At 52.0% G+C, this 27,117-nt stretch overlaps 12 protein-coding genes across 14 annotated transcripts; 5 read left to right on the top strand and 7 right to left on the bottom strand.

The window, feature by feature from the left end:
• Window positions 1-103: 103 nt before the first annotated feature.
• Window positions 104-3,606, bottom strand: J3458_007224 (uncharacterized protein). The gene is made up of 2 exons (XM_066119272.1): window positions 2,732-3,606; window positions 104-2,582 (listed from the first exon to the last, which is right to left on the bottom strand). Exons 1-2 carry the CDS (start codon window positions 3,039-3,041, stop codon window positions 925-927), a joined length of 1,968 nt encoding a protein of 655 aa, XP_065975910.1. The 5' UTR covers window positions 3,042-3,606; the 3' UTR covers window positions 104-924.
• Window positions 3,607-3,924: 318 nt separating this feature from the next.
• On the bottom strand, window positions 3,925-7,166 carry RPL43 (60S ribosomal protein L43). 2 transcript variants are annotated; one of them, XM_066119270.1, is made up of 4 exons: window positions 6,983-7,166; window positions 6,685-6,920; window positions 6,447-6,611; window positions 3,925-6,343 (listed from the first exon to the last, which is right to left on the bottom strand). In XM_066119270.1, the coding sequence occupies exons 2-4, from the start codon at window positions 6,783-6,785 to the stop codon at window positions 6,280-6,282; spliced, it is 330 nt and encodes a 109-aa protein (XP_065975908.1). In that variant the 5' UTR covers window positions 6,786-6,920; window positions 6,983-7,166; the 3' UTR covers window positions 3,925-6,279. The 2 variants fall into 2 exon arrangements, with proteins under 2 accessions (XP_065975908.1, XP_065975909.1); XM_066119271.1 differs by having other exon boundaries at window positions 6,685-7,166.
• Window positions 7,167-7,371: 205 nt separating this feature from the next.
• Window positions 7,372-9,966, top strand: J3458_007222 (uncharacterized protein). Of its 2 annotated transcripts, XM_007811886.2 has the most exons (5): window positions 7,372-7,870; window positions 7,945-8,088; window positions 8,175-8,523; window positions 8,574-9,139; window positions 9,208-9,966. In XM_007811886.2, exons 1-5 carry the CDS (start codon window positions 7,816-7,818, stop codon window positions 9,363-9,365), a joined length of 1,272 nt encoding a protein of 423 aa, XP_007810077.1. In that variant the 5' UTR covers window positions 7,372-7,815; the 3' UTR covers window positions 9,366-9,966. The 2 variants fall into 2 exon arrangements, with proteins under 2 accessions (XP_007810077.1, XP_065975907.1); XM_066119269.1 differs by having other exon boundaries at window positions 7,372-8,523.
• A 172-nt stretch (window positions 9,967-10,138) lies between these two features.
• On the top strand, window positions 10,139-10,724 carry PIN4_1 (Peptidyl-prolyl cis-trans isomerase pin4; the record flags this gene model as incomplete). Its single annotated transcript, XM_066119268.1, has 4 exons — window positions 10,139-10,256; window positions 10,340-10,420; window positions 10,503-10,639; window positions 10,707-10,724. The coding sequence occupies 4 exons, from the start codon at window positions 10,139-10,141 to the stop codon at window positions 10,722-10,724; spliced, it is 354 nt and encodes a 117-aa protein (XP_065975906.1).
• A 60-nt stretch (window positions 10,725-10,784) lies between these two features.
• Window positions 10,785-11,841, bottom strand: RPS12 (40S ribosomal protein eS12). Its single transcript, XM_007811888.2, has 3 exons — window positions 11,699-11,841; window positions 11,218-11,533; window positions 10,785-11,137 (listed from the first exon to the last, which is right to left on the bottom strand). The coding sequence occupies exons 1-3, from the start codon at window positions 11,699-11,701 to the stop codon at window positions 11,007-11,009; spliced, it is 450 nt and encodes a 149-aa protein (XP_007810079.1). The 5' UTR covers window positions 11,702-11,841; the 3' UTR covers window positions 10,785-11,006.
• Window positions 11,842-11,955: 114 nt separating this feature from the next.
• Window positions 11,956-13,374, top strand: RPS22 (40S ribosomal protein uS8). Its single transcript, XM_007811889.2, has 3 exons — window positions 11,956-12,023; window positions 12,304-12,485; window positions 12,741-13,374. The coding sequence occupies exons 2-3, from the start codon at window positions 12,353-12,355 to the stop codon at window positions 12,998-13,000; spliced, it is 393 nt and encodes a 130-aa protein (XP_007810080.1). The 5' UTR covers window positions 11,956-12,023; window positions 12,304-12,352; the 3' UTR covers window positions 13,001-13,374.
• A 216-nt stretch (window positions 13,375-13,590) lies between these two features.
• Window positions 13,591-17,790, top strand: J3458_007218 (uncharacterized protein). Its single transcript, XM_066119267.1, has 2 exons — window positions 13,591-15,634; window positions 15,708-17,790. The coding sequence occupies exons 1-2, from the start codon at window positions 13,755-13,757 to the stop codon at window positions 15,778-15,780; spliced, it is 1,953 nt and encodes a 650-aa protein (XP_065975905.1). The 5' UTR covers window positions 13,591-13,754; the 3' UTR covers window positions 15,781-17,790.
• Window positions 16,099-17,609, bottom strand: J3458_007217 (uncharacterized protein; the record flags this gene model as incomplete). Its single annotated transcript, XM_007811891.2, has 2 exons — window positions 16,099-17,255; window positions 17,339-17,609. The coding sequence occupies 2 exons, from the start codon at window positions 17,607-17,609 to the stop codon at window positions 16,099-16,101; spliced, it is 1,428 nt and encodes a 475-aa protein (XP_007810082.2).
• Window positions 17,791-17,884: 94 nt separating the features above from the next.
• J3458_007216 (uncharacterized protein) lies at window positions 17,885-19,365 on the bottom strand. The gene is made up of 4 exons (XM_066119266.1): window positions 19,030-19,365; window positions 18,832-18,949; window positions 18,463-18,762; window positions 17,885-18,398 (listed from the first exon to the last, which is right to left on the bottom strand). The coding sequence occupies exons 1-4, from the start codon at window positions 19,096-19,098 to the stop codon at window positions 18,313-18,315; spliced, it is 573 nt and encodes a 190-aa protein (XP_065975904.1). The 5' UTR covers window positions 19,099-19,365; the 3' UTR covers window positions 17,885-18,312.
• A 549-nt stretch (window positions 19,366-19,914) lies between these two features.
• On the bottom strand, window positions 19,915-21,758 carry J3458_007215 (uncharacterized protein; the record flags this gene model as incomplete). Its single annotated transcript, XM_066119265.1, has 2 exons — window positions 21,039-21,758; window positions 19,915-20,976 (listed from the first exon to the last, which is right to left on the bottom strand). The coding sequence occupies exons 1-2, from the start codon at window positions 21,477-21,479 to the stop codon at window positions 19,915-19,917; spliced, it is 1,503 nt and encodes a 500-aa protein (XP_065975903.1). The 5' UTR covers window positions 21,480-21,758.
• Window positions 21,759-21,826: 68 nt separating this feature from the next.
• PUS7_1 (multisubstrate pseudouridine synthase 7) lies at window positions 21,827-24,418 on the top strand. Its single transcript, XM_007811894.2, has 3 exons — window positions 21,827-22,157; window positions 22,225-22,309; window positions 22,366-24,418. The coding sequence occupies exons 1-3, from the start codon at window positions 22,036-22,038 to the stop codon at window positions 24,352-24,354; spliced, it is 2,196 nt and encodes a 731-aa protein (XP_007810085.2). The 5' UTR covers window positions 21,827-22,035; the 3' UTR covers window positions 24,355-24,418.
• Window positions 24,419-24,863: 445 nt separating this feature from the next.
• On the bottom strand, window positions 24,864-26,690 carry MKK1_1 (Protein kinase C signaling pathway involved MAPKK protein; the record flags this gene model as incomplete). Its single annotated transcript, XM_066119264.1, has 4 exons — window positions 24,864-25,008; window positions 25,094-25,755; window positions 25,814-26,548; window positions 26,622-26,690. 4 exons carry the CDS (start codon window positions 26,688-26,690, stop codon window positions 24,864-24,866), a joined length of 1,611 nt encoding a protein of 536 aa, XP_065975902.1.
• Between the last annotated feature and the right edge of the window lie 427 nt (window positions 26,691-27,117).

Genomic DNA, 27,117 nt, shown 5'->3' with positions numbered 1-27,117 from the left:
TCTTGGCACTGGTCAATCTGCCCCTGGACGACCACGGACGGGTATTTATGAGTGCCTGAGGCAAAATCACACGCCGTCCAGTCAGTCCAAGTTACTTTCTAAATCTCTCCCCAAGTCCGTTTCCCTTCTCCTTTCTCCTCTTTCACCAAGGCACCATTTTCCTTATCGTCAAGACCTGTTTCCACCTCCAGAACGTCCTGATCATTTACGAGTGCCGAGAGTGAATTCCAGAGCAGTCTTTTTCGCTAGCGGTGCCTGCAATCTTTGTTTCTTACCGGGTTCTGTTAGATAGATACTGCTGACAAGCTACCGTCGAGTGCAGTCTATGTCTTTTCTTTCCATTTTTCCTTGTGGCCCCGTCTACCCCACTTTGGACTGGTACATGAAAAACCAGTGTCAAAAGGGCGTCAATGATCCATGGAGTTCGTACGACATGATCCGAGACCACCTGGATCTGGGAGCTGTTTTTGACAAGGCTCGCTGGTTCTCCCCTGTGAGGAGGCCATGTTGTCGATTCAGCGCAGCCCACTCATGAAATTGTCGAGCTTCATGGCTAAATTTATTTAGGTGTCAAATAACTACTCTTGCTATTAGAGCGATCGAGTATCGTAACCATCGTCAATGTAATATATTCTTCTTCCGGCCCCTCGGGCGGCGCCCAGTGCATCATTCAAACGACATAGAATACAAAAAGTCATCCGTATGGCTAACATCAATGTGCCTCCCGATACAATGACCACATACAACCAACATACAACGCGCCCGTTACGCCGCCAATTCTAATCTCCAAAGGGAAAACGAAAGAGCCCCATTTCCTGGGGAAGGTACAAAAAAATGACCTGGGTATCTAACCACGATAGGCTACCTTTTTAAGCCTGAAAACGCCGAAGCCAACTGAAATGTTTCATCTTGTGCCAACAGTGATCAAGCTGAAAGCTCGGCAACCGCCTGTGCTACTTCCTGGGTGGCTCGTTTCTCCCACGTCCGTCGAGATTCTTCATTGAGTGATGCAGCACCCTTTACCTCGTCGTAAAGCTTTCGAGAAATATCGCGATTAATGGTTGCATATTGTTCTGTTGTTAGCTTCTGCGCCCGCCAGTGAGGTCGCAAAGCAGATTTGACAATATCATTTATGCTCTTCTTTTCTTCCTGCGTCATCGTCCATCGCGTTGGCGAGCCTTCTTCAGTCTGCGGTACTTGATGAGCTCGTCGTGGCCGAGGTTGGCGCAGTTCTAGCGGGCGTGAGTCGACCTTGGTTGAACGCGAATCTGAATCTCCGTGATCGCTGTTGGATCGGGTAGGAGAGTAATTTGCGGGAGGATATCGTGGCTCGATATGTGTGCTAAGTGATAGGGTCGGAGAGGTCGGCCGACCATTAAGGCTTGGAAGTGGTGGTGGAGTCAAGGACAGAGCTCGAGGGCTGCTGTGGTTTGAGGGGGAGGGGGAGAGGGCGGGGGAGGATGCTTCCGGAGGCACACGCCAGTTTGGAGTTAATACCGGCGTCTCATCCTCGGACAAGGGATTCGGTTCTAACTCCTTAAGCAGTGACGATACTAAGGGCGTTGCGCTCTCCATCCGAGTCAAGCCGTTTCTCGACGAAGTCCTATTTGTGCCGTTGATGCCATTCATACCATTGATTCCACTGGTTTCAGTCGTCGTCGCGGTGATGGAGGTCGTCGTCGGGCGTGCACTAGATGGGCCAGAGGTAGCAGATGAAGGGGCAGAGGCAGAGGCAGAGGCTTCGGCCTGGGAGGGCAATCTCCTAGTTCGTGGGCGTTTCAATTTCCTTTCTGGTTCTTGCACTGGCTCGGCCGGAGATGCGGTGACTGATCGGCTCTTTCGCTTACGAGTTCCGCTGGTTGCAACTTCAGCCTCTCGAGCACGGTCGAACGCACCCCATGCACGTCTTTCGTCACGAGTTTCCTCGACTGGCGGCGGCGGCGGTTGTAGGCGCTCGCTGATTTGTGGCGGAATGGTGCTCGCAAAAGTCTCACGAGCACCGAGACGATTGGCGATATCCATGCGTTGTCGCCATCGGTCCAACTCCCGACGGTCGAGCTGCTGGAAGCGACGAAACTGTTCGAGGTCTTCATCCTCGTCATCGTGATTATCGAGATCTAGATCGCTCATCTCGTAGAAACGACCAGAAAACTGTCCCCAGGCGCCTTGCCACTCAGCGTTACGAGCCTGGCGGCGGGCTCGTCTGAGCCGCTGGCGAGTCCGAACATGATAGCCACGGACATCTCGTGGGTGCGGGCGTTGGACAAGCTGGGGATGTGGCGACTCTGGTTCAGCATCTGTTCGCTCAGGTTGATCCTGGGTGAGTTGGAACAAGTGAGCACATTCTATGCAATACCAGTCACCCTCGGGAATATGATCGAGTCCGATGCAATGCGTATGATAGGCAGCATCGCAACTGTCGCATAATAGTAGGATATCTTCTCGCTCGGCCGAATTGCATATGGGACAAGGGTTGCCTTCCTCCTCCTCTTGGTCCACGATGTTCTCTCCAAGCCAGGCTTGCACATCGAATTCGGCGACTTGCTTTTTGTCTATGACATCGTAGGTAGAAATGGCAGTCCCTAAAACCAGTAAGCATACATGTCCACGGCTATTATCGTCTGGGGTTTTCTTTTTTCTTTTTTTCTCTTTTTTCTTTCTTTCTGGGTTTGGGCTGTTGCTGGCAAGGCCATGCTGGTGGAGGGTGGTGGGTGCTGGGTGCTGCACGTACCATCTACACCATTGTACACGCGAACACAGTGGAATGGTGTCCTACAAATGGGACAAGTATTCGTCTTTTGAGCCCAGGAACGGATGCAGGCATCATGAATAATATGTTCGCATCCATCTAATGCGGCAACTAGGTTGAGATGGCTGGTCTCGTCGGCCACAGCGTCGGTCGAGTTGGTGGTCGCTGGGGCGTCTTTGGTGCCTGCACCGTTGACGGGCGAAGGCGAAGGCGAAGGCGAAGGCGGCGAGGACAGAGACGAGGGGTGCGGCAGAGGATCCAAGCAGATGATGCACTGCTCAGGTTCGTCCATGACGCCAGTTGGGATGATGCAGAGGCAAATATGATGAAAACATGTAAAATAAGATTGGAAAAGAAATAATCAGACGGTAGAGGCGCAACCAAGCAACAGTCGTTTTGGATACGGGAGCAGATGGCCAAGTGCTGCTGGTTTAGTTGCGAACCTGTATGTACCAGTTGACGACTGAGCGGGTGCTTCTAAGTGCTGAGTGCTGAGCGCCGTGTCTGGTCTCTGGAGCGTTGGTGTATTAGTGGAGCTGCTTGGGTGGGCAAGTGATCAATGAATGGGCCAACTAGGCGGTAGCAGGCAGGGACAGTTGGTGGTGGTGGTGGCGATGGTGGGCGGGCGGTGGTGCAGCAGGTAGAGCTGAGGACTGGCTGGTGGCAGTGGACCGAGTGCGGACTAGAGTGGGATGGGGGGGATGGGAATGGGAATGGGAATGGGAGAGGGGGAGAGAGGGAGAGAGGAAGAAGAGGGAAAGAGTCCAGATGAAGCGGGCCAGTGGGCGGGAAGGGAAGAAAGAGACATGGAGCTTGAGGAGAGAGTTGACCTCCATGTCAGCTAACCCACAGCGGCAGTACCTGGGTACCCAGCGACCAGCAGAGGTTGAGCAGGCAGAAGGGCCTGCCGACAGCGTCTCGCCAGAGAAGTGCAAGCAGAAGGAGCAGTGCTCAGGTACCGAGGTACTCTGACCTTGCGATGGTGGCTGGAGGGCCGGGAGGTAGCCGATACCTTCAGCCGCGGAGCACGGAGGGCACTAGGGGAGCCTGAGGCGCCCCGGCGCGACCATTCAGCACCAGCGGGCGCCACCCGAGGCGGCCAGCAGTTGACGTCCTAGCGGCGATGCAGTGCGCGTTACCAGTCGCGCCAGCAACAACTCAAGACGACACCATTGCGTCGACAATGTCGAGAGCACTGCAGGCGCCAGCAGGCAACGCCAGAGGTAAATGGCAAAAGACAGCATGGGGGAAAAGGTGAGGAAGCGTCCAGCGCGCAGGCCACTAGCAGGGCGAGCAGGGCGACTCTTGTTGTACGGCGTGTACTTACGGTAGACGAAGGCAAGGCGACACTAAAGTGCCTTGTGCGTATAATAGCACGACAAGGCAGCGAAGTGACAAGGGGACGAACCTGCACGGAGTACCGAGAGCAACTTGGCAACTTGGGGGACAGATCCGAAAGTCTCGGATGAAAGCGTGTACGATAACCGTCGTGAGTCGAGGGGATTGCCTGATGGCGGCTGTGGAGAGACTGACAACAGATTGCTGCCTTTTTTTCTCTCCTTTTTTCCTTTTCCGCCTCGTCGGTCATGGCAGATAAAGAAACACAGTGATCCGGGGAGCGTGACTTGTGCTGTCCATTCTGGCAGTGCGATAAAAACTACCTACCTACGGCTGGATATTCTTACTTTGCTGCTTATTGCTAAAGGTCGAGGGAGGGGTGGGGGACCTCGACACGTTCTGTCCGCCACGTCGTGAACTAGTAGCTTCTTGTCGTTCTTGGTGTGAGTGGTTCCTCAGCTGCGCTTGTCACCGCCATTGAGGTTGCGATTACGCCGTACGTGGGATGCGAGGGGATTGGCACAGGTTGGTGAATGCTGTGTTTGCCATCTTCCCCTTCTCACGGGTTGACGCACGAGGCCGCGAAGCCCACTGCTCACAACGACGGCCCCGAATTACTATGTCCTAAACTTGGCGTCCCGGGCCTTGGACGGTTTGATCTCCGCGTCCTTTGATTGACCCAATCCCGCCTAGTGCATTGGTCGCCAACACAAAACTTGACAAGTGTGTGTTTTCCTTCTCTTCCTCCCATGCCCCTGACATTTTTTCGAGTTGGATCGTCGTCACATTGACCCCCCTCGCGAGCAAATCTACCATGATTCCCGCGCAGTCAAACCCACCCCAGAGGGCAATCAGCCGTCTCCGGCCAATGGAGCTCGGGTCCTTGGTAAGCCTGGTTCATTGTGCAACATGCGATTGTAAAGCCACTCAACAGCACCACGTCTGTTTGATTCCCCCGTTGGCTTAGAAACGCAGCCGCTTGGCCGTGACACTCTTCCGCGCCGCTACGGGCCTGGCTGTAATGCATGTATGTGTCGAAATTGGCTTCGTCTGGCTCGCTGCGGAGCAGGTCAAACCGTCGTATGGGCTGGATACTATTTTGCAAACAGCCCTGGCTTCATTTTCAGGTCACCCATATAATATGACGCAGGGATGTCTTGTTCCTTCCGCCGCCGGGCCCCGACCTCCTAGACCGTAAATTGCAGTGACTCATGGCCACCCGCCAAAAAAATAAAAGAGGGCAATACTATGTCATGTTGATTTGCATAAACAGGCCCTCGTAGTCACAGCAGGAGCCTGGATAATGAGGCGGAATAATAACAAAACACGCTACTTGCTCGCCTTGCACAGGGCAAAAAGCCTCAGACTTGGGGCTGGGGAGTGGAGAGGAATGGGCCGAGGGGAGGCGATACCTGCATGCGACGAGGAATAACGGTGGCCAGCCAGTCATAGTTGCCAACATTGGTATTATCAAGAGTCTCGGCAAGCGTCTATTTCTTTACGCATACCCTGGGCTATCTTGGGTGCGAGTCAGGGCCTGCTTGGTTCTGACGTGGTTGGCATATTACCAAGGTTACCTAGGGCTTGTTATGCTTGTCATGGGGACAATTGACACGTCATTTGGGGCTGGAGACTTGTGGTTTCTCTTTTTTCTCACGTATGCCGCTTTATAGTTGGGCTGGATTTTATATATCGGGTTGCAGTTGTTTTGGGAGGCGTACGTCTGGATGCGACCCGTCTACTATGCAACTTGACAGTGCTTTGGTATACTGGTGTAGAGCTTGGAGGGCCCGGATGGTTCATGGGTGAACCTTGTGCGTCGGGAAGCCAGGCCACCTTTTTGCACGGTTCAATTCTTAATGGTTGCTTCTGTCCTGTAACATATAGTGCGCAGTCCAAATATGCTGTCTGTAGAAGAAAAAGAAAAATCATGTCTCACGGTTTTGTCGTCGTAGGCGAGTTGTTTGACCGTGGCAGGGTACAAGCGAGCCGGCAAAAAAAGGGAAAAAAAATTAATGGGCCAGAGACCATGAAACCGTTGCTTTTTTTATTTTCCATTGCTAATCGACCGGCCTCTATGACCCAAGTTCGAATGTCGTTGTCCATTTCGTCAACTCGTAGTGCAGAATTCCCCATACACCAGACCGAAAAGCAAATGCCGTAAACGCTCCTCTCCCATCGTGAATGCTCCCTTAAACTTCAGCAATCTCCCTCAATCGTCGCAGAGTCGAGCGCATGGCAGCGGCGGCGGGGGTGCTACATGCTCAGTTAGTATAACCGACTCCACTTGTATGGTTTGTTGCCCTTTCGTGGACAACTCTCGACGACAACGCCGGGTGGAATTCGTGATGAAACGTACGCAACAACGTAGGCGCCGCCAGCGATGGTGCGATTGCAGCCCTTGCAGTTCCAGATACCAGTCGAGTGGCGCTTGACGGTGACCTTGCCGCAGAAAGTGCAGGTGTACTTGGCGTGCTGGGTGATTTCCATCTTCTTCACCTGCTTTCGCAGGGAAGCACCGTAACTATACGACAATGTTAGTTTTTTATTCGTCTTCAAAGTTCAATCTTGGTAGTTGGCGGGGCGAGGGCGGCAACTTGTGTCGTTTGTCATGGCTCCGGCTTGGGTAATGTATGGCATAATTCGTTGTGGTTGGTGACGGTAAACTTCCGAGGCGACAATATCCAAATTTCCGCATCACCTCCCATTTCTTTTATGACCAGCCCGTGTCAAAACCAGAGCCTTGGAGCCGAAATCGAGTGTCGGGCATCGGGAATAGTCGTGTGGACGGGAGAGAAAAAGTTTGGCAACTTACCGGGTACCGTATTTACCGCTGCAGACGTAGTTAGCAATTGAAAAGTAATACGAGGGCGTGTTGACTATGTTTATACGTACGTGACGCCGACCTTCTTCGTGCGCTTGGTCATCTTGATTGATGTGTGAGGGTTGTCGTTGGGGTGGAAGACGACAAAAGTGACGGGCGGGAAGTGTGTGATGCTCGACTTCGACTGCAGGCTGCGGCCACCGAAAATGTGCTGGAGTTGTGATTTTTCCTTAGGGCAAGCACGTGAGCTCGGCGGGCCAAGCGAACATGCCTCAAGTTCCACATTTCTTTCCAAATTCTTTCTTTATTTTTTGGGTACTCCGTTTGTATCATATGATTGATCAGGTGATAATTCACTCGACAGCGGGACCCGCAGCCTAGCCTTGATCTAGTTTAGTCGACGACGGAGTTTCCTCTGGAACGCTAATTTGATTCTCCGCTCAGTTATCACTGACTCTGCGGCGGCATCTTGAAGTACATGACACTTTCATTACTTAGGTAGCTAAGCTGCAACGCGCAGCTGAGAAGTAAATATTAACTGCGCCATTCGAACCTTGCCTACTATCAACTCCTCCCCTACTTTTTGGCAACTCCCCGCTTATTCAATTCGACGGCCGGGGTTGGGGCGCCGGACGAAACCTCCAGTGCTGGGTACGTACTCACAAGCAAGGCAGCAATCTCGAGTCAAGACAGCTTGACCTCATTGCCGCTGCTGGGATATTCAAAGTCCGCAGTTCGGTCAGTAGTATTTAAAGGAGCCATTCTTGCACCCTCGTTTTTGAAAACGGCTCTACACTGCATAAATCCTTCTGTCGTGGTGGTTGTTTGGAGTAGCAGCTCTTCTTTGAACCCTAGTGATCCATTACGCCATCAATCGCGAGCTTCGGGCTTTGATGTTGCAATCATGGCTTTCAAAAACCATGGCCGTCAGTATGACCTGGTCGTCTTTGGAGCTACTGGTAAGCGTGACCGCGATGATACGGTTATTTGTAATGATGAAAAAAGGCTGTGATGCTAATGGCTTCATGAACAGGATATACCGGCCAATTGACAGCCGAGCATGTCGCCAAGTTTCTCCCAACGAATTTGAAGTGGGCTGTGGCTGGACGTTCGGAATCCAAGCTTCAGAATATAGTTGAAGATTGCAAGAAGCTTAATCCTGACCGCTTGCCACCCAGTATGTCTAATCATGGCCGCTTGTTCCCTGCCTTTCAAAACATCTTGGTGCAGCCGCCACATGAATCAGCTCTCACAAGCTCTTAGGTATTGAGATTGCAAATACCAATGATGAATCTCAACTGGAAGCTCTGGTCAAAAAGACCTTTGTAATTATCACCACCGTTGGTCCCTACTGTGTGTATGGCGAATCAATTTTCAGACTCTGTGCCGAGACTGGCACCCACTATCTTGATTGCACCGGCGAGGCTCCCTGGGTTGCTCGCATGATTCACAAGTATGAAAGCACGGCCAAGAAATCCGGAGCTATCATGATACCTCAGTCGGGAATAGAGTCTGCGCCGCCTGACCTAATTTCGTGGGCCATGGCACAACATGTGCGGACAGACTTGGATGCCCCAACCAAGGACGTGGTTGTTACTATTCATAAGCTCAAGTGCGTTTTGCGCCTCCCCCAAAAGAATCCTGTACCCTAACTATTGGCAGTTCTGCTCCCTCGGGTGGTACTCTAGCTACTGTGCTAGTTCTCTTTGAAAAGTTCTCCTTGAAGGAAGTCGTTGAATCTACGAAACCGTTTGCGACATCTCCAATCCCTTATACCTCCGGCGCTGAACCGCAAAAAGGACTCCTCCAAAGCATTCTGGGTGTCACATCACGACCAAATTTGGGTCTTCTTACCACATCTATCGCTGGAACGACAGATCAGACCGTTGTTACCAGAACGTGGGGTCTGTTACATGAGATCCCCAGTAGGAAGAAGGAATTCTATGGGCCTAGGTTCACATGGAGTGAATACTTCAAAGCTAGAAATTGGCTCCATGGCATCGTTATTCATTTTGGGCTCGCGATTGGAAGCTTCTTCCTGGCGTTCGTGCCCCCCGTCAGGAGCCTCGTCAGGAGATTTATCTACCAGCCAGGAGAGGGTGTCAGCAGGGAAGATATGGAAAAGGAAGAGATCGAGTTTCGTGGTACTGCCACGCCCGACATTGAGAGCAACCCATCTCAGAAACAAGCCTTCTGCCGTGCCTGGTACCACGGCAGTTTGTACATGCGTAAGTGTTCATCAAGGCTGACGCCTCGAATTGTAAAATCATTTTACTGACTGCCATGTGCGTCATAGTGACAGGTTTGTTTCTTGCTGAGGCTGCATTAACCATTCTTGAAGATGACCTTGGTTTGGGAGGCGGTGTATTTACTCCCGCGTGCTTGGGACAAAAGTATCTCGATCGTGTGAATGATGCTGGCTTCAAAATTGAAGTCAAGACTGTTGAGGGCTAATATTCGCCAGCTGGGGTGTCACGTGTACTGATGTTTGAACTTTTGCGTCAACTTTGTGACAGAGTTATTGTCCGGTCAAGTGCGAGCTCGATGCTATTGGAACTGGCTTTATTGGCATTATTTCTTACGTTTCTTGTTCTATTATCTGAGGCGATAGTAACTTTGGCCAATTCCTGCATTACCCTACGTATAATCTAGGTTTACAGCTGGTCGTACGAATCTGAATACCCTTCTCAGCTCTAATACACTGGGCTTGTCCTCATGGGTCGGGATGGTAATTTGCTTGCATAGCCGCCGGTGCCGCCAACGTATACGTACTCCGGAATACCATGCGCCACAAACAACACAGCTAACAAAGTTCCAGGAGTATGATGTGCAGCTGCTGGTCGTTCTTGAATAGCGCCTTCTCCAATAGTAATTGCGTTTGGCGCATAATGTAGACTTCTGGCTCGTTGGCTACCAAGTACCTAGGTAGTTAAGTAGCTTATCACTCGAATCAAATGCGCGTAGAAATACAAGCTTCATGAAAACGGCCCTTGGTCCATGGGCCGTGACTATGGGACACGGTAACGACAAAGCGGACTCAAAATAAAAAAGTGCGGATGATTATCCATAAGTCGCTTAATGGAGTAGTATTTCGTACGGAGTAGCTATTGGGCTGAGCCAAACACTCAGTTCTCACCTCACAACCTGCCCACCCGAAAATTAACCAGAGCCATTGAGCATTCATCATCCGGCGAGGTACTTTAAGAGCTTAGTTAGCTGCAATCGGCATGGGGATAAACGACAAGAAAGGCGCCGAAAAGTCCGCTGGTAAGAGCAAAGGGGCGGACAAAGAATCGGGCGGCAGAGGCAAGGGAGCGCAGGCCAGTCAACGTGCGGCACATCCTGGTGAGTATCGCGGCCAGATCCTTCATTCGAGGCACAGCTCTAACTTCGATATGCGCCAAAGTGCGAAAAGCACGCCAAAAAAGAAGAGGCCCTTGCCAAGCTCAACGATGGTGTCAAGTTCGACGAAGTAGCGCGCAATTACTCGGAGGACAAAGCGAGACAAGGTTTGCTACAGCCCATCACTAGCCATCATCATCATCCAAATCGACAACACGACCTAGCTGACAGCATGCTCAATCATCACAGGCGGCGCACTGGGATGGAAAACCAAGGGTAGCCTGGACCCCAAGTTTGAAGAAGTGGCGTTTGCTCTGGAGCCTAGTACGACAAATAATCCCAAGATTGCTGAGGCCAGGACGGAGTTTGGCTATCATATCATCATGGTAAGTTTCTGACAGATCTGGAGAAATTCACACAAAATGACTTATTGTTCATTGACAATCGGAGCAGGTTGAGGGACGCAAATAGTTACAACATAACGATGAGTACTAGAGTCACATAAATCACACTTTCACAAAGACGACGAAAATCAAAGAAGACGTTGTGAAGCTGAAACTTTTGTCTCTTTTTTTTATTATTCTTTTCCTCATGCCAAGGCCTGTGCCATAGTGAGACCTGAACCCATCCAGAACCCAGCTGAAGTGCCTAGAGTACAACCGCAAGTGTCGTGTCCGGCGGTCTTGAAACACCAAGCCCGCACCTCTATTACCCTTCAAAATTCAACGCCGTATCGTGAGCATTTAAATAATTTTACGAAGGCTGAGAAGTCTGGAAGTAGTTCAGGAGGATGGAGCGCTCTTGCGACTCCTCACCCCAGTCCTTGACCACGACGCAAGAGCAGTTGACAACCTTGCGGGCGTTGCCTTCACGGTCAAGCACGCCTGTCATTTGATAGTTAGCAAAATTGTCTTCCTTCCAAGCGCATGGACACTGAGAGCTGTGTTTTTAGGAATTCACATACAGAGACCAGCCCACTCGCCAAGCTGCTTGCCATCCTGAACCTTGATCAGGGGAATCTTATGCTCGTCACAGAGGGCGGCAACAAGCTTCTTGTAGGCATCCTCCTCGCAGTTCTCGTTCAGGACACACATGTGAGCCTGGCGACGGTCGAGAGCCTTGGAAGCCTCGCGGAGACCGCGGGCAAGGCCATCGTGCATGAGAGCCAGCTTCAGAACACCCTTGAGGGCGTCCAGAACGGACATCTGGCCCTTGGGCGCATCGGCCGAAACCTCAACCTCCTCGGAGACTTCGGGGGCGTTGTTCTCTTCTACGTCCGACTACAAGTTGAGAAACATGTTAGCAATTGTTCTTTTTTTCCCGATAAAGGCAAGTTCGAGTCGACTGTGTGAGACGGCGGGGTGCGATGCGCTGCTTGCAAAATACTGCCTTTCAAGACGTAATTCGCAAAGGACCGGCTCGTGTGAGGGTTTAGAAATACTGACCATCTTGAGTGTTTATCTTGTCGGGCGATCCTCGAAGATTTCAAGTGTTTGGTTAAAGGGAAAAAGTAAGTGACGGAAGTTTCGTCTTGAGGGTGGTGGGCTTGGAGGGACGGACGGTCCAAACGAGGATTTGCCGGTGGCCGAGTGCGTGGTGCGTGATGGTTTAGGGCATTTTTACGTGCACGGACCACCAGGGCACACGAAATCGCTCCAATGGGCCCCACCCACCAGCGAAACTTGCTCCCAGCCTGCGTGCACGACTTTTTTTTAACGACTCTCATGACAAGTCTCGCCATCCAACAGAGCCGACAAAGCTACCACCGAGGTATGTAGAACTCTTGCAAGCACTGACAGCAACTCGGAATCCAGCAGGATGATGCCTCTTATCGTGGTTGGGGAGAGCAATCCTGGGTACCGCGACGGGTGAAGATGTGATTTGTGCTGGCAATGGTGTTGAAATACGTCGAGAACTTGGTCGCGGGACGCCCTCGATACGCTTCTCCTCTTCAAAAATGAGCGGCAGAACCCTCCTCGATAATTGATCCCTGGAGGGCACTCTTCTTGCTCACGACCGCGCGAGGCTAACACCGAATTTTTTTTGGCAGATACCTCATTTCCAGCTCGACTTGAGAATCTCCGTACAACACCGCCACAATGGTTCGCACTTCGGTTCTCCACGACGCCCTCAACTCCATCAACAATGCCGAGAAGACCGGCAAGCGTCAGGTCCTGATCCGACCTAGCTCCAAGGTCATCGTCAAGTTCCTCCAGGTCATGCAGCGCCACGGTACGTAACCCTCCACAAGACGACAATCCGGGCTTTTCTCTCCTCCATGCGGATCCCTTGACCACCATCATTCGGCATGATAACTAGGGCGACGGTCTTTTTACGCACCACGGCCCAGCCCCTATAAGTTGCCGATATATTGAAGTTCTGCGGTGGTCTTGGGTCTGTCTGCGGAGGGGGAGAACTTTCCCTGTCCACTCCCAGTCAATATATCCGAGTCTTGTCGCAACATAGCTAAGAGATCGTTCTGTGCAGGATACATTGGTGAATTCGAAGAAGTTGACGACCATCGCTCTGGCAAGATTGTCGTTCAGCTGAACGGCCGTCTCAACAAGACTGGTGTCATCTCGCCCCGATACAACGTCCGTCTGGCCGATCTCGAGAAGTGGGTCGTCAAGCTGCTGCCCGCCCGTCAGTTCGGCTACGTTATTCTCACCACCTCCGCTGGTATCATGGACCACGAGGAGGCCCGTCGCAAGCATGTTGCTGGCAAGATTATTGGTTTCTTCTACTAAGCGGGACGGATCGTCGACGAAAAAAAGGGGCATAGCTGGCGTTATGAAAAGGTCATGATGACAATGGCCGATACCCTGAGGCAGCCATTGGGATAGTCGCGAAATCGATGAATACATGCCTTGATGAAGCTGCCACGCTACAAAATCTTGAAAGTTCCTAATGTGATTACGTTTTGATTTGTGATGTTGCCGATATACCGTGAGCATGATGGTACCAGCCATTGTATATACATTTGCGACAGATGAATGCCATTTATTCCCAGAAATTCGAGGGCTCCAAAGTACGGCCACCCGACAATACTTTTAGAACACTGGCAAAAGGGTACCTAGGCAGATGCTTGTTTTCATGAGTATATGCCGAGCCTTGACGTGAATTGCCTTGTCCTCTCGATCTTTTGCACACCAGTTCATCGAATGGAGGGGGGAGTACAGGTACAAGCAGTTTCACCACCGTGGAGCGTCTTGCGGCGTACTAGTACCTCTGCATGTTGTTGATGGGGTGACGGCGCCTAAAGCGGGTAGTAGCTAGAGTGGCTGCAGCCGACGGCGCCCTCTGAAAGTAAACAGTGATCCATGACATCCATGTTTTGCATTTTCAACACCCGCATACCAGTCAGCTCTAAAATAACTCCATATCGAATCTAGCTTTTATTTCGAATATTAGTGCAAATAAAGACGCTCCGCTATCCAACTGACCTAGACGGCACAACTCTACACGCCAGTCTGCCGACTGGAAGGGGATCTAGTAAACATTATGCTGCGACGACAACTTACTGTTTTCGCAGCATTGATATTCTTCACAGTGTGCATATACTCTGCATTGCGAATATCACATCAAGAAACGAAATTATCGGTTGAGCAGACGGGTCATCCTGGATCAGAGCAGTCGCCGTTGAAGCCATCATTACATGTGGTACACAAGTTAGAATCGACCTTGACGTTAGCATACGAGCCAATGGCAATAAATGATGCACGTCCCACGTCAACACAGGCAGAGGAGCTGCAAGAGGATTGGGGCGACGCGGCTACAAGACAAGGGGCCCCCAGGGCTAAGGATGTCTTGAGCTCGGAAAGACACCCCATTCAACATCTCATGACCGACGCAAGACGAGAGCTAGATGAAACGACAAAACGACAATCCAAGGATCTTGAAAGCGCAGTGAAAGAGTACCGTCGGCGATATGAAATACCGCCGCCTCCCCATTTCGACAAATGGTTCGAGTTCGCGAGATCCAACAACGTCCAGCTCATCGACGAATTTGACACGATACACAATCTCATCACACCATTCTGGGGACTAAAACCGAAAACTATTCGAGCCAGAGCCAAAGAGGCACTAGGAAATGACAACGCACTCATCGGCGTTGCCATACGCAACCACCGGATTTCACACATGGAAGGCGGCATGGAATGGCAGCGCAATGCTACGCAAGGCATGCTAGACGGCTTCCTGCAGTACTTGCCCGACATGGACCTCGCATTCAATATCCACGATGAGCCAAGAGTCATCGTCCCCCACGACGATCTAACGAGGCTAGTGAAAAAGGCCAAGACGGAGAATATGCCCGCGTCAAACTCGGTCAAGGGGCCCACGAATGATTTTTCCAAGACGTCCGCTGAGCTGAGCCACAAGATGATATTCGAACAAGTCAAGCACTCGAGGTTCAATTCGTTCAGCCGACAAGCAACGTGGACTCATTCGAGAATGTCATGCCCCCCCGAGAGCCCTGCCAGAATTCTAGAGGAAGATGAGCGATGGGATGACCTAGGCCAATACGGTGTCAGCGAACTTGGCTTCGTGTACAACTCCACTGCCATGGCGGACATTTGTTTGAGCCCCTCGCTCAGCTCGACGTATGGCTTCTTCGACAGGCCAAACACGTATAAAGTAGTGCATGACCTGTTTCCCATCTTCTCGCAGTCCAAGATCTCTTCGTACAATGACATCATTTACCCTTCGCCGTGGTACTGGTACGACAAGGTCAAGTACAAGCAAGAAGAGGATATGCCCTGGGACGAAAAGCACAGCAAGTTATACTGGCGGGGTTCCACGACGGGCGGTTTTAGTCGCGACGGCGGTTGGAGGAGACAGCACCGCCAACACTTTGTCAAGAAGATTAATGCCGGAGGACAGGCAAAGATTGTCAATAACCAGGGGAGTCAGAGTAGACCAAAGTGGGCGGTAACCGAGGTCACTCGCGCCGATTACAGCACTCTCACGGACGTTTCATTCTCTCATGTTGGTCAGTGCGATGAGGGAGACTGCAAGGCACAACAGGCCTTTTTCAACGTTTCGTCTCGCGTGAATCAAACCGATGCCTGGGGATACAAGTACCTCCTGGATATGGACGGAAATGCCTTCTCAGGCAGGTTTTTAGCATTTTTACAAAGCATGAGCCTGACATTCAAGTTTGCCTTGTTTCGGGAATGGCACAACGAATGGCTTAAGCCGTGGGTTCATTATGTGCCGCTTAGTTTGCAAGGTGATGACTGGCTCGAGACGGTGCGCTTCTTTGATGAGAGCAGTTTGGGCGCGGAGGACGGGAAGAACATGGCGGTGGAGAGCCGAGAGTGGGCAGCAAAGACGATGAGGAAGGAGGACATGGAGGTTTGGTTTTTCAGGTTACTACTTGAGTGAGTTTTTTTTTTTTTTTTCTTTTTTTTGCTGCGCCTGTCTTGATATGATGGTTGGGCTGATGAATTATAGGTATGCGCGCGTGATTGATGATCAAAGGGCCATTATTGGTTTCGATATGTCCAGTTCGGGGAAAAAATTATAGGATTTGTATGTGTTGGTTGGATCATGACTTATTATTAGAGGCATTTTGCATGGTATGGCGTCGGCGTTGGAGAATTGAATAATTACATGTTCATGAGCGATGGCATGGCATTGGACATGGGTTTGAATGCACTTTAGATAAAACCTGGATACTTGGGGACATTTTTGTTTGAACTCGGCTTTAAGAAACCCAATCCATAATCATGTATATACCTGCGCCTACCGGTGACGATGATTACCATCCAATATTTCGCTATAGTCTGCAAGACCACTTTTGCGTATCAACTTGCTTACAAATCCTCGTCTGCTTTGAACCGCCTTAGTCCTCATCCTCATCGGCCTCCGCGTCTCTTTCCCCGGAAGGCGAGCGCCTCTCGGGCCCTTCGCTACCATTTGCCTCTGCGTCCTCACCGTCCGCCTCAGCCGCCTCTTGGTCCTGCGCGGGCTCCTCCTCTGCTTCCTGCTCCCAACCAAGAGGGTGATCCTTGTACTTCCTCATGGCGTCGAGCATTTCCTCGGTTGGGTCCTCGACGGTGATGTCCAGCTGATCGACGATTTGCTCCTCCTCTTGAGAAATACCAATCGTGCGGGCGATATTCTTGGTTCGCTGGGGTCGGATGGTTGACTTTTGCATGACAGGGTAGTAGTACATTGCTTTCTGTTTCGGATAGGCGTCCTCGTCGTTGTATGCCAGGATCACCTCGTCCTCGTACTTGGTGGGGTGGTCGAGCTCGGTCTCGTGAGAGGTCTCGTATGCTCGGACCCTGTTGAACTGGAAATAGCCACCGCTCTCGCCCTGGTGCGTGTACAGCTCTTCGCCGTCATGGTCGGGGTCGTCGACATCGAACTTGCGGCGGAAGTTTTCCGCTACAGAGCTGCTCTGCCCGAGGTAGAAGTCGTAGTTCATCAAGTTTTGAGGCTTGGGGTTGTTTTCGGGATCCTGCTCGTGCGCCTCGAGGGCGGCCTCGTAAGCCGCGTCCTCGGCCGCGGTGCGCTCTATCGGCCGCAACAGACCGCTTAGAAGACGCGTGTCGTACTTGTTCGACTTGCCGACCGGATTGGTCTGGAACTTGACCGTGACGTAGGCGCCGGAATCCGGGAAGGCGTGCAGGTCTGGTAGGAGGGGGATGGCCTGGACGACCTTGAGGTGCTTCTTTGTAGGGTGCTTGACTCGCTTGGGATCTTTGAGGTCCTGCTGGGCAACGTCGAAGCCATGATCGATCTTGCGTTTGATGACTTGGGGCGAGTCGGCGGCAGCTTCGGGGGCCTGTCGTTGAGGCTTCCGGGCCTTGGCGAGCAGGGCTCGCGGATTGCCTCCCTCGTGCCTCTTTGGCGTCGATGACGAGATGTATTCTGTTCGTCGGAGGAAGGATACGTTTGCTTCGGCCACCTTGGGCTTGCCGAGGGCCGCGATAGGTCTCAAGAGCGCCCTGTCGTGAGGATGGACGGCGGGAGCTTGTGCGGGAGCTTGGATAGCTGTTACATGCGTTTAGTCGACTTGCGCGGGCATGAAAACAATTGAATGATGGACAAATCCCGTGCCGTTCGGGCAAACTCACATCGTTCATCGCCGTCAAACACGCCAGGCATGCCCACCAAGTCCAAGGGCATGCCTAGTTCGGCATCGGCCTCGATATTCAGCGGCTGCTCTCTCGCTAGACGCGAAGCGAATCCAGGAGTCGTATACTGTCCACTCGCCAGGCCCATATTAGGGATGTCCAGCAGCTTAGGCGGATTGGGTGGCGGAGGTAGGGCATTGGAGAAGCGAATTCGCGCGATGAAGTCTTGATGCACCATGCGCTCACCAGAGCGCGCCCCCGAGGACGACATTGTGCTGTCGACGCAAGGCAGTCGGCCCCGAAATGTGCAAAAATGCAAGGGTGCTCACGCAATTTCGTGTGTTTCGGTTCTCGCGAGGTTGAAGATAGAGTCGCGGATGGACCGTCGCCAACGGTGAGATGTAAGTTGCGAAGTTGCGACTTGGCCAAGGCTGAGAAAAAGGTCCAGCGGGAGGGCAAGGCTGCGGAGCGACGATACAAACCTGGCGCCGCAGCTCCCCGCCGCCCGCACCTTCCGTTGTCTGAAATTGTCTGCAACGACGGCGGCAACATTTCAACAACCAAAAAAAAAAGGGTGCTCAAATATTTCCCAATGTCACTATGATTCAATTCTTGACTCCGTCTCTCATTACTGGGCTATTCCCAAGAACCGGGCCCGCATTCGGCTCTCGCTCCGTTATGGCACCGCCTTTTCCTACAGCCCGCCCACCATTTGTCTAATGCCGATCTATTATGCCCCTGCTAACTGCTACGCATAGAATGCCTATCCCTCTGGTGTTACAAGCCGATCCCAATTTCAAGCCCGCGCAGCATCTCCCCATAGCATTAACTACCAGCTCTCAAAAAGCGAGCATGTGTTTGTACAATAGACACCGAAAAGAAAACAAGGGTCATTGGCGTTTTGTGACAATTCATGTCGGAACGTGGGCAGAGGGGATGCTGTCCCCTGCATGTTCTCAAGCGCACAGAGACGGCTAGGAGTTATCTTTGCGGTAGTTCTTCTTGCCCATGGTGAAAGGAACATAGCGATACTTGATCATATGCTGAATTTGCTTGCGCACTGAGAAAGAGACGTGGTCAGACACGGTGTTTACCAACGTCCAACGTACAAGATGGGGACTTACTCGTCAGGACAAAGAGAATAATCCAATACATGACCAAGACGGGCCAGAAGACGGGAATGTTGAAGAACTCGAAGAAGGTGCAGAAGAAGGAGATGGCGATGGCACGGGTCGCCCAGTACCAAAACTTGAACTCGGGGAGACGCCGAATGAAGGGCTTGAACTCGTCATCCTGCTTGGTCGGGAGGGTTCCTACGGCACCATCTTCCATGTCCTGGTCGACCGCATCGTTGGAAGGGTCAAATTTGGGCTGGAGGAAAGCCAAAAACAGGTTGAGCAGATAAATGCCGAGCGCATAGGCAACTGTGGGAGGAGTCAGTGGACCGTGGAATGGAGAGCCGTCAAATGTTGAGCCTGGGACCCTCAACATACCAATGTACCATCCCTGGATGACGAAAATGCGCACGAAGAAGAGTAGCAGGGTAGCGCCGGTTGCAACCCATCTGTAGAGCACAAAGGGCGTAGACTGGTCGAGCAGAGCTTGGTAATGCTACTTCTGAATTAGCACCAACTATTCCTTTGTTGAATGGCAATGTTCCCGTCTCGTATGCGACTGGCGTTTCGGCGTACCCTTTGCAGTTTGGTCGTGTGGGCTGTGACAGCGGCGAAAGGGGTCTGTTCAGGCTCTGGCGCATCCATGCTGAGGACTTTCGTTTCTCGTCGAGACGAGACGAGTTCGATAAGGGATGATTGAAAAGAGAGAAGCCGTGGGGTTACAAAGTGGACATGAATCTCGGCAGGAGACCTAAGCGACGCTATCGCAAGGCCTAGCGGTCGTGAGCGGATGGGGTTGATGAAGACGGACGAAGATGCAAGAAGAGAGTATTCTGGTTGGGGAAAAGGGACACTTTGACGGCCATCGCGAAGTTCAACGTTGGCATCTTTGCTGTGGCGCGTGGGGCTTTTTTTCTGGTTGTCAGCAAAAAGCTGGACACTGGCTGGACTCGGACTGGGACTGCAGTACGGAGTCCGTACGTACTCGGTCTGCTCACTCACAGCCACACAATAATTGCCTCCTGCCAGATGTCGCCGCTGACCAATCATGTAGTCGACTTCTTCATCTGTGGAGCCGCCGTGCATGTTGCTCCCTCCCTGTTCCCTGAAATTCCCAGCCTGGTGAGGGAACTCAATGTTCTTGGTCCTCACTGCCAAGTTGACTGTTCAGGACAGGGCAGTGCATGCAGGGGTGGACTTGGGTGCTAGTTACTAAATGCTGAAACATCCAAATAAGGGTCCAGATGTCTGGTGGCAGTGGTCAAGCAGCACCAGCACCAGACACTCAAAGAACAGTCAGTCCATCAACCAGCACCTGAGGTCTCTCTCGAGCATTCAAATGTTGCTCTCAGTCGACTTACAGTTTGGCTGTCTTGCGGCCAAAAGCCAGGTAGTCAATCATATATCTGGCAGCTTTCCCTAGTTCCGCCTGCGTCTACTTCGTATGTACTACGTAATACATCACCGGCCAATCATTCTCAACTCCAGATATCTCGCCGGCAAATATCCCAACGCCGTCACCACAAACGTCAATTCGTTTGCAACATCGCCACCATTATCGCCAACTGCCTTGGCCAATGGCGCGACGAACCATGTCTGATTCATGCCCATACACCACGACACCACGCCGAGCCCAAACGCAATAGCCGCGCCGATTCCCAACGGCAATCTCGCAGGATCGTTCCATCCCTCAAGATCGTAATTCTCAAACTTCCCTTTGCGGAAGATGTAGTGCTCCTCCAACAATATAATGGCATAACTTGTGCACCAATACCCAAGGAGACTTAGAAAGTTTTGGAGGTACGTGTTGAGCTGTTCTCGCCCACCTACTGCTAGCGCAAGAATGCACGCAAACGAAACCAGCGTCCAGACGAACCGGGGAATCAAAGCCAGCGGTCGTGCCAGCTGCTGAAACGACAGGGACGCGCTATAGATACTAATAACGTTGGTATTGATGCCCGATAACACCAGCAAAGTGAGAAGAAACTTGGCAAACCCTCGTGGGTAGAGCACATCTTGAATCAGATAGCCCAGCCCGTCACGCTCGTACGTGTCTCGCCATTCGGGCTGGTTGTTCAGAGAAGAGGCAACCACGCAACCTGCCAGCATGCCAATGGATGTCGGGATCGCAATTCCAAAGCTTGTCATGAGGAAAACCTTGGTACGGCTGACGTCGGCGCGATAGTGGACGTAGTAGTCGCTGGCTGTCGTGCACCAGGCAGCGCTGGAACCATACACGATGGCAATCAAGCTGAGAGCCGCACCGCTTAATGTGGCGCCAGTGCTGGAGGCGGGAGTCGAGTTGTCGGCATACTTTCCGGTTTCGCCAAAGATGATGAGAAAGATGACGAAGAAAACAGCCCACGCGTACCGCTCGTAGACCAAGATGGCATTGAGCCCAACGAATGAGATGAGCAGCGCCACCACGGCCAGGATGATGATGCCCAGGATTAGGGAAACATGGCCGTCCGAAACCGCTGTCAACGCAAGGCCGCCTGTGATGCAAGAAACGGCCGCCCAGCCCTATCTGCTGGATGCAGTTTAGAATAGCAATGAGCTTATTCGGCCACCATCCAAAGCTATACCTGCTGACACTCATCTGTCGCAATCCCGTGGCGGCACCGAATGTCGCACAGTAGCCAGTTACGATTCCCGCCGAGAATGGAGGCGAATAAAGTGATGAGAATAGCCTGCTTTAGACTCAGTCCGAATTGCCACCCTAGAAAGCCAGTTGCGAAACAAGACGTGTTCATCGTTCCGCTAGCCCATAACAGAGCCATGGTGAGCTCTTCGGTCCAAGGCACATCTTTCTTGTCTTCCGCGCGTTTCCGAACAATGGCTTCAGATTCGATTCCGAGCTTAGCATCCATACTGGCTTCAAGATTGCGCAGTTGGGCAAGTACTCCGCCCTGTTTTGGGCCAGCGGCACCCTGATCTGGTTTGTCACTCGAGTCCATGTCCAAGGCATCCTTCTCGCCGGGTGTCTTGTGAACGATTCCCTGACCTTTCTCTTCGTCAATTGACATCGTGGATATCTATCTGGTCGTTTCGAAGGAAAGGGTGAAACTTCCCACCCGGCGAGGTTTTTATTTTCCGATTCATTCGAGTGAAAGTTGAAATTAATAGTTAAAAACCAAAACGGGAAATGGTGAGTTTCTCATGTGGTGCCGGTTGTACGACTTGACCCAATCGCATTGCTCACGAGTTTGTTGTGCTGGGATCCAGGACCTCTCGCGATCCAAATTAACTCCCCAAAGAGTTTCATAACTCATCGTCATCTTCTTGATCCATCACGTACATTTTGTCCTACAATACTCCGTAGTATATAACAATAAATTAAACGTTTTAGTAACAATTGCGCCACTAAAGTGAGACGCCCTGTACACCCGCTTCCAATGTGCCTTTACCGCCTACCATTTCTAGCCCATTATATATCCACCGCCTTCCCAAAGAAGCTATCTCATAGAACTGCCTAGCAGAGACTGTCAGTGAAAATCACCAACCACTTTAAAGGCATCATAACGCATTCTCATAAGGTGTCGCGCCAAAATTATATTTCAAAGCGCGACAGGAGTTGTTACAATGACGGACAAGGATAAGGAGCATTTTAACGCACGCGCGGGATCATCCTATGCGGCGTCAATTGGCATCAGCCACCGAACCACCCCATTGAAATGTTCATGGACTGGCGACATGAGAGTCAGGTACGCCGTTTCCATTCTCACAATTCTTTTGTGCTTCGTCTTGTCATGCGCTAATACACAAGGCCAGATTCTCAGACTTCCAAGTAAATGAGATCAGCAAAGATGGAACGGTTCTGCATTTGCGGACGATAGGGCTTGGAAACGAGACAACGGTAAAGCTGGAAACCCCTTCATCATGCATGTTGCAAAAGACACTAACTGGCTTCAGCAGCCGGAGCAGTCTCAAAACAGCGAGTCAAACACCAAAAGTGTAGACTCACACACACCACAAGATGAAAAACCTCAGCCGGAGCAAACCATTGAGATCCCCCAGGAAGACGTCAAAGTCCTCGAAGACCTCTCCACAACCCAGTTCGCCCAGGACCTGGTCAAGCTCTTCAACCACGGCAACGGCCCTTCATCCAACGATGCCAACACAGCCACCTCGCCTGTTATCGACGACAAGCCCAAACGTGCTCAGATCCACCAAGAAGTCCGGCGCATCTTCAAGTCCCGTCTCGAAACCACCACCGGCCACGATGGAGTCATCATCGCCAACTACGTCTCCCCCCGCAAGGGGAAGAAAAGCAGAGGCCGTCGTGGTCAGCCAGGCGACGACGAGCCAATGGGGGAGTATCTCCATTTCACGCTATACAAGGACAACCGGGACACCATGGATGCCGCGAGCCAAATCGCCCGTCTGCTCAGAGTGAAGCCCCAAATCATCGGGTACGCGGGGACCAAGGACCGCCGCGCATCGACCACGCAGCGCTGCTCAGTGCGACACCAGCGCAAGCGAGCGCTGGCAGGGCTCAACGGCAAGCTCTGGGGCATAGCGACCGGCGACTACGAGTACCAGGAACAGCCCATCCACCTGGGCCAACTCCTCGGCAACGAATTCGTAATCACCCTCAAGAACTGCAAAATGGCGGACGAAACCGCCGCACAGTCGCCCTCCGAGCGCCTCGCCTCCATGAGGAACAATGTCGAGCCGGCGCTCAAACACATGTCCTCCCACGGATGGATCAACTACTTTGGCCACCAGCGCTTCGGCACCCACGACGTAGGCACGCACCAAGTCGGCAAGCTCATCCTCGGAGACGACTTCGAGGGCGCCGTCAACGCCCTGCTCAAGTACGACCCCGAAATCGCAGCCAAAGCCGAAGCTGGCCAGGTCCCCGACGAGCCGTCCAAGAAGGACGACGCTCTCCGCCACCTCGCGTGCATGCTCTTCCAGACAGGCAAGGACCTGAACCGAGCCGTCAACGTCATCCCGCGGCGGTTTGCGGCAGAATCATGCATCCTCCGCCACCTCACCCGCATGGGGAAGAACTCGGCGCGGGACTTTGCAGGCGCCATCACCCACATCACGCGTGGGCTGCGGTCAATGTACCTCCACGCCTATCAGTCACATGTGTGGAACCACGCCGCCAGCCAGCGGTACGCCCTGCACGGCAGCAAGGTCACAAAGGGCGACCTGGTCATCTCCGGCGGCGAGGCCCAACCTGCCGCTGCGGAGCAGGACCAGGACGGCGACGAAATCATCAACCCCGTCGAGGACGAGGAAGATGCGCCCCTGCGTGCTCGCCCCCTGACCGAGGAAGAAGCCGCCAGTGGCAAGTACACCATTTACGACATTGTTCTCCCCTCGCCGGGCTACGATGTGGTCTATCCGGATAATGAAATTGGCCAATTTTACCAAGAGTTCATGGGCCGAGAAGAGAATGGTAGGCTTGACCCGCACAAGATGCGTCGCTTGAGAAGAGAGTTTAGCCTCCCAGGACGGTATAGGAAGCTGATGCAGAGGTTTTTGGTTGAACCTAGTGTGGAGTTCAAGTTGTATGAGCATGATACGGAGCAGATGCACCCTACAGACTTGGATTTGATCAACGGTGCCGAGAGGAACGGGATTGAAAGGAAGAGGAAGAGGGATCAAGATGACGGTGGCCCTGCCAAGAAGATCAAGGCTGGTGATGGCGAGGCTCAGGCTGAAGCAAAGATGGAGAGGGCGAACAGCGAGCAGGACGCTACGAGTAGCAACGGTGCTGAGGCAAAAGCCGAGACAGAACCGTCCGCCGAACCTACCAAGATAGCTGTTGTCGTCAAGTTCCAGCTGGCAAGCAGTGCCTACGCAACAATCACGCTCAGAGAACTAATGGGTGATCGGTCGGATGAGGCTACACCTACACCATCAGACGAGGGAGTGGACAACTCATGAGTTTGGATCTGGTTTAATGACATTGAAAGAGTTAAAAGAATAGAAAATAGAATTTGAAACTAATACCCGCCTGCCCGCAGCATTGATGCCCACAATGTCCACAACCACATAGGGAAAAAGAAAATTCCAAAAAAAAAAAAATGAACAGTCCGTCTTCATTCTCTCCAGAAATAATACCCAAAGGGAACCTCGTCCCACATGCAGTAGGAGGTATGCTTTCCTCGAGAGGTGTTCTTGCCGCTTGTGCAGGCGTTTCATATGAATGCGATGGTCTTCTGGTCTGTGCAGACTTTGGTAGCAATAAAAATGCAAAAGTTTGCGGTGCCGATGCTCATGTGTCCGATTCCGCATTCAGTGCGATTCAAAATTCCAAGTGTTGATTAGGCCGTTAGAATAAACTCCTATAATATATGGTAGGATCAAGAAGCGAGCGGCCGTCATGTTCTCATCAGAGCTGAACTGATGCAAATCCCCTTTTTCACGAATTGTATATAAATGGTACATGATATTTATGAAGCTGGCTGTTGCTTTTCCCATTTCCATACAGAAGATAGATATTTAACCATGTTAACTCGCTTGGGGCGCATGTCAAGCATCCAAGGGTGCTCAAGCATCTTCCATGGGCTAGCGCGGCGATCGGGTCGCTTCTCTAGGCTGTGAAAATGTTAACAGGTGCAAAAAGATAAGAAGAAAAAAAAGAGAAAGAAGAGAGGCAGGGGAGGGGTTGTTAGGTACACACCAGCACTCGATAAAATATTTGAAGTTGTCGCTCCAGTACACGTTCACATCAGGCTCATCCTTTAGCGTCGGCACCGGCTGCCGAACAATGTAAGTCAGCAAGTCGATCAAACCTGCTCTTGGCTGCATCTCGGTTCCATCGGCAGGGAATGGGAAGCGATTTTGAGCAACTTCCAGTAATGTTACACCCGTGGACCATACGTCAGATGTAATTGTGTATGATTGGCCAGTGATTCGTTCGGGTGCCATGTAATAACTGGTGCCGATGAATGTGTTGGCCTCTCCCTTAGTTCCAAAGTCGCCCGAAACCCCAAAGTCACACAGCTTCACGGCTCCATCTCGACACAGGAGGATATTTGATGGTTTAATATCTCGGTGGATGATCCGTCGAGTGTGCAGGTAAGTGAGTCCGCGCAATACGCCCTCGGCAATCTTTCCCAGAACCTTCTCTCCTGTTCGACCATCTTGAAGCTTGACCTCTTTATAGATGCTGTCCAGTGACCCGCCTTCACAGAACTCCATAGCAATAGAGATGGTGGCGGTGGATGGGTCGACAAAAGCACCGTAGTATCGACAGATGTGCTCTGACGCGCATTCTTTGTTGAAGCCCAGCTCTCGTACAATCTGTTTCTTAACATCAGGGTCTGGATTGGTAGTAATGATCTATAGCCCACATGTTAGTCCACGTTGGAGTTAATGCAACTACGAGTAAATGGCTTACTTTCAGCGCAAACACAGTCTTGCGTTCTTTCAGTCTACACCTGGTAACAGCACCCCCGGCACCTTCACCCAGATGACCGAGCTCTTCAATCAAATTATTCATGCTTGCAATTCTCCAACCTTCATCATCAAGATCCTCAACATCAGCTTCTTTGAGCTTCTCCAGGGTCCAGCCTGCAAAGGTACCGGAGTCTTGATGACTGCCGTCTCTTTCTATGGACACGCCGCCTTCGCTCCTTTCGGAATACATGGATCCCACAGCTGATACCGGATCTGGAGTCCCTTGAGCTCTTGTTACCGGAACAATATACTGTGAGGCAAACGAAAGGGCAGAAAACTGAGATCCTGCCGAGGTAGGGTTGCTTGCCCTGCCATCCAAAGGCCCAAAACTACCAGACCTCGAGTGAGCTGCGCTGCTTTCGCTGCCGCCGTCGGCAGACTGGCCGGGTTGGATTCCTTGTGATCCGGGTGGCTGCTCATACGGCGTAGCTCGCGTGCCCATAGGAGTGGCCAGATGTAAAGTTGGGAGCGGCGGCCTTGACGGGGTAGACTGAACTTGTTGTTGGTTGCCGACCGGTTTCACATTTGGAGATGCAGGAATAGAAATACCAAGCCTCGGCGGACGGCCACCGGAGCGGCCACCGGGAATGGCCGGTCTGAGGATTGGAGCGGGAGATGATAGTTGAGGAACGACATTGGAAGGGGCAGAGGTTGGCGGTGCTGCGGCAAAGATTGGCTGTTTAGGAGAAAGATTCCAGTCAGTTCGCTGTATGGCGAGAAAGAGTCTCGTCCACAAATGCGGCACTCACCAATTGTGCTGCTGGGTCGGTACCCTGTGAGTGCGAGCTTGATGTGTCCGCCATGACAACGATGCCCATAAGCCAGGGCCAAGGCGGCTACTAGAGAGCTGCAAACGAGGGGACGGCACCTCAGATGCTTCATACGGCGAAGAATCGCCGTGATGGTGGCTGTGGTCGCGGCCAACAGGTAGAGATGTAGCTGGATAAAGTGTCAAGATACTTGAGGGGGGCCAAGGAGAAATTAAAACCATGCAGAATGAGAGGTGTTGGTGGGAGCAAAACAGCTCTCTTGGGGGAGGTATTGAAGAATGTCGAGAGATTGTATCGTCTCGACTCGGTCGAAGGCAGTTGAGGTCAGTCGTTTTTTTGAGGCCCAAAAAGGTCTGCCGGAGCACACGCAAGCTGGTGTCGGATGATGCTCTGTGGACACCGACGATGAGGGGGATGCTGCAGTGGGGACGGGGCGGCTCGACTAAATAAGTCAGGTCAAAAAGGTTTGGTGGGA

This window comes from Metarhizium acridum (assembly GCF_019434415.1).
Source record: "Metarhizium acridum strain ARSEF 324 chromosome Unknown scaffold_72, whole genome shotgun sequence".
Classification (NCBI taxonomy): domain Eukaryota; kingdom Fungi; phylum Ascomycota; class Sordariomycetes; order Hypocreales; family Clavicipitaceae; genus Metarhizium; species Metarhizium acridum.
Note: the sequence above shows the minus strand (reverse complement) of the source record. Positions and strands in the feature narration are given on the sequence as shown.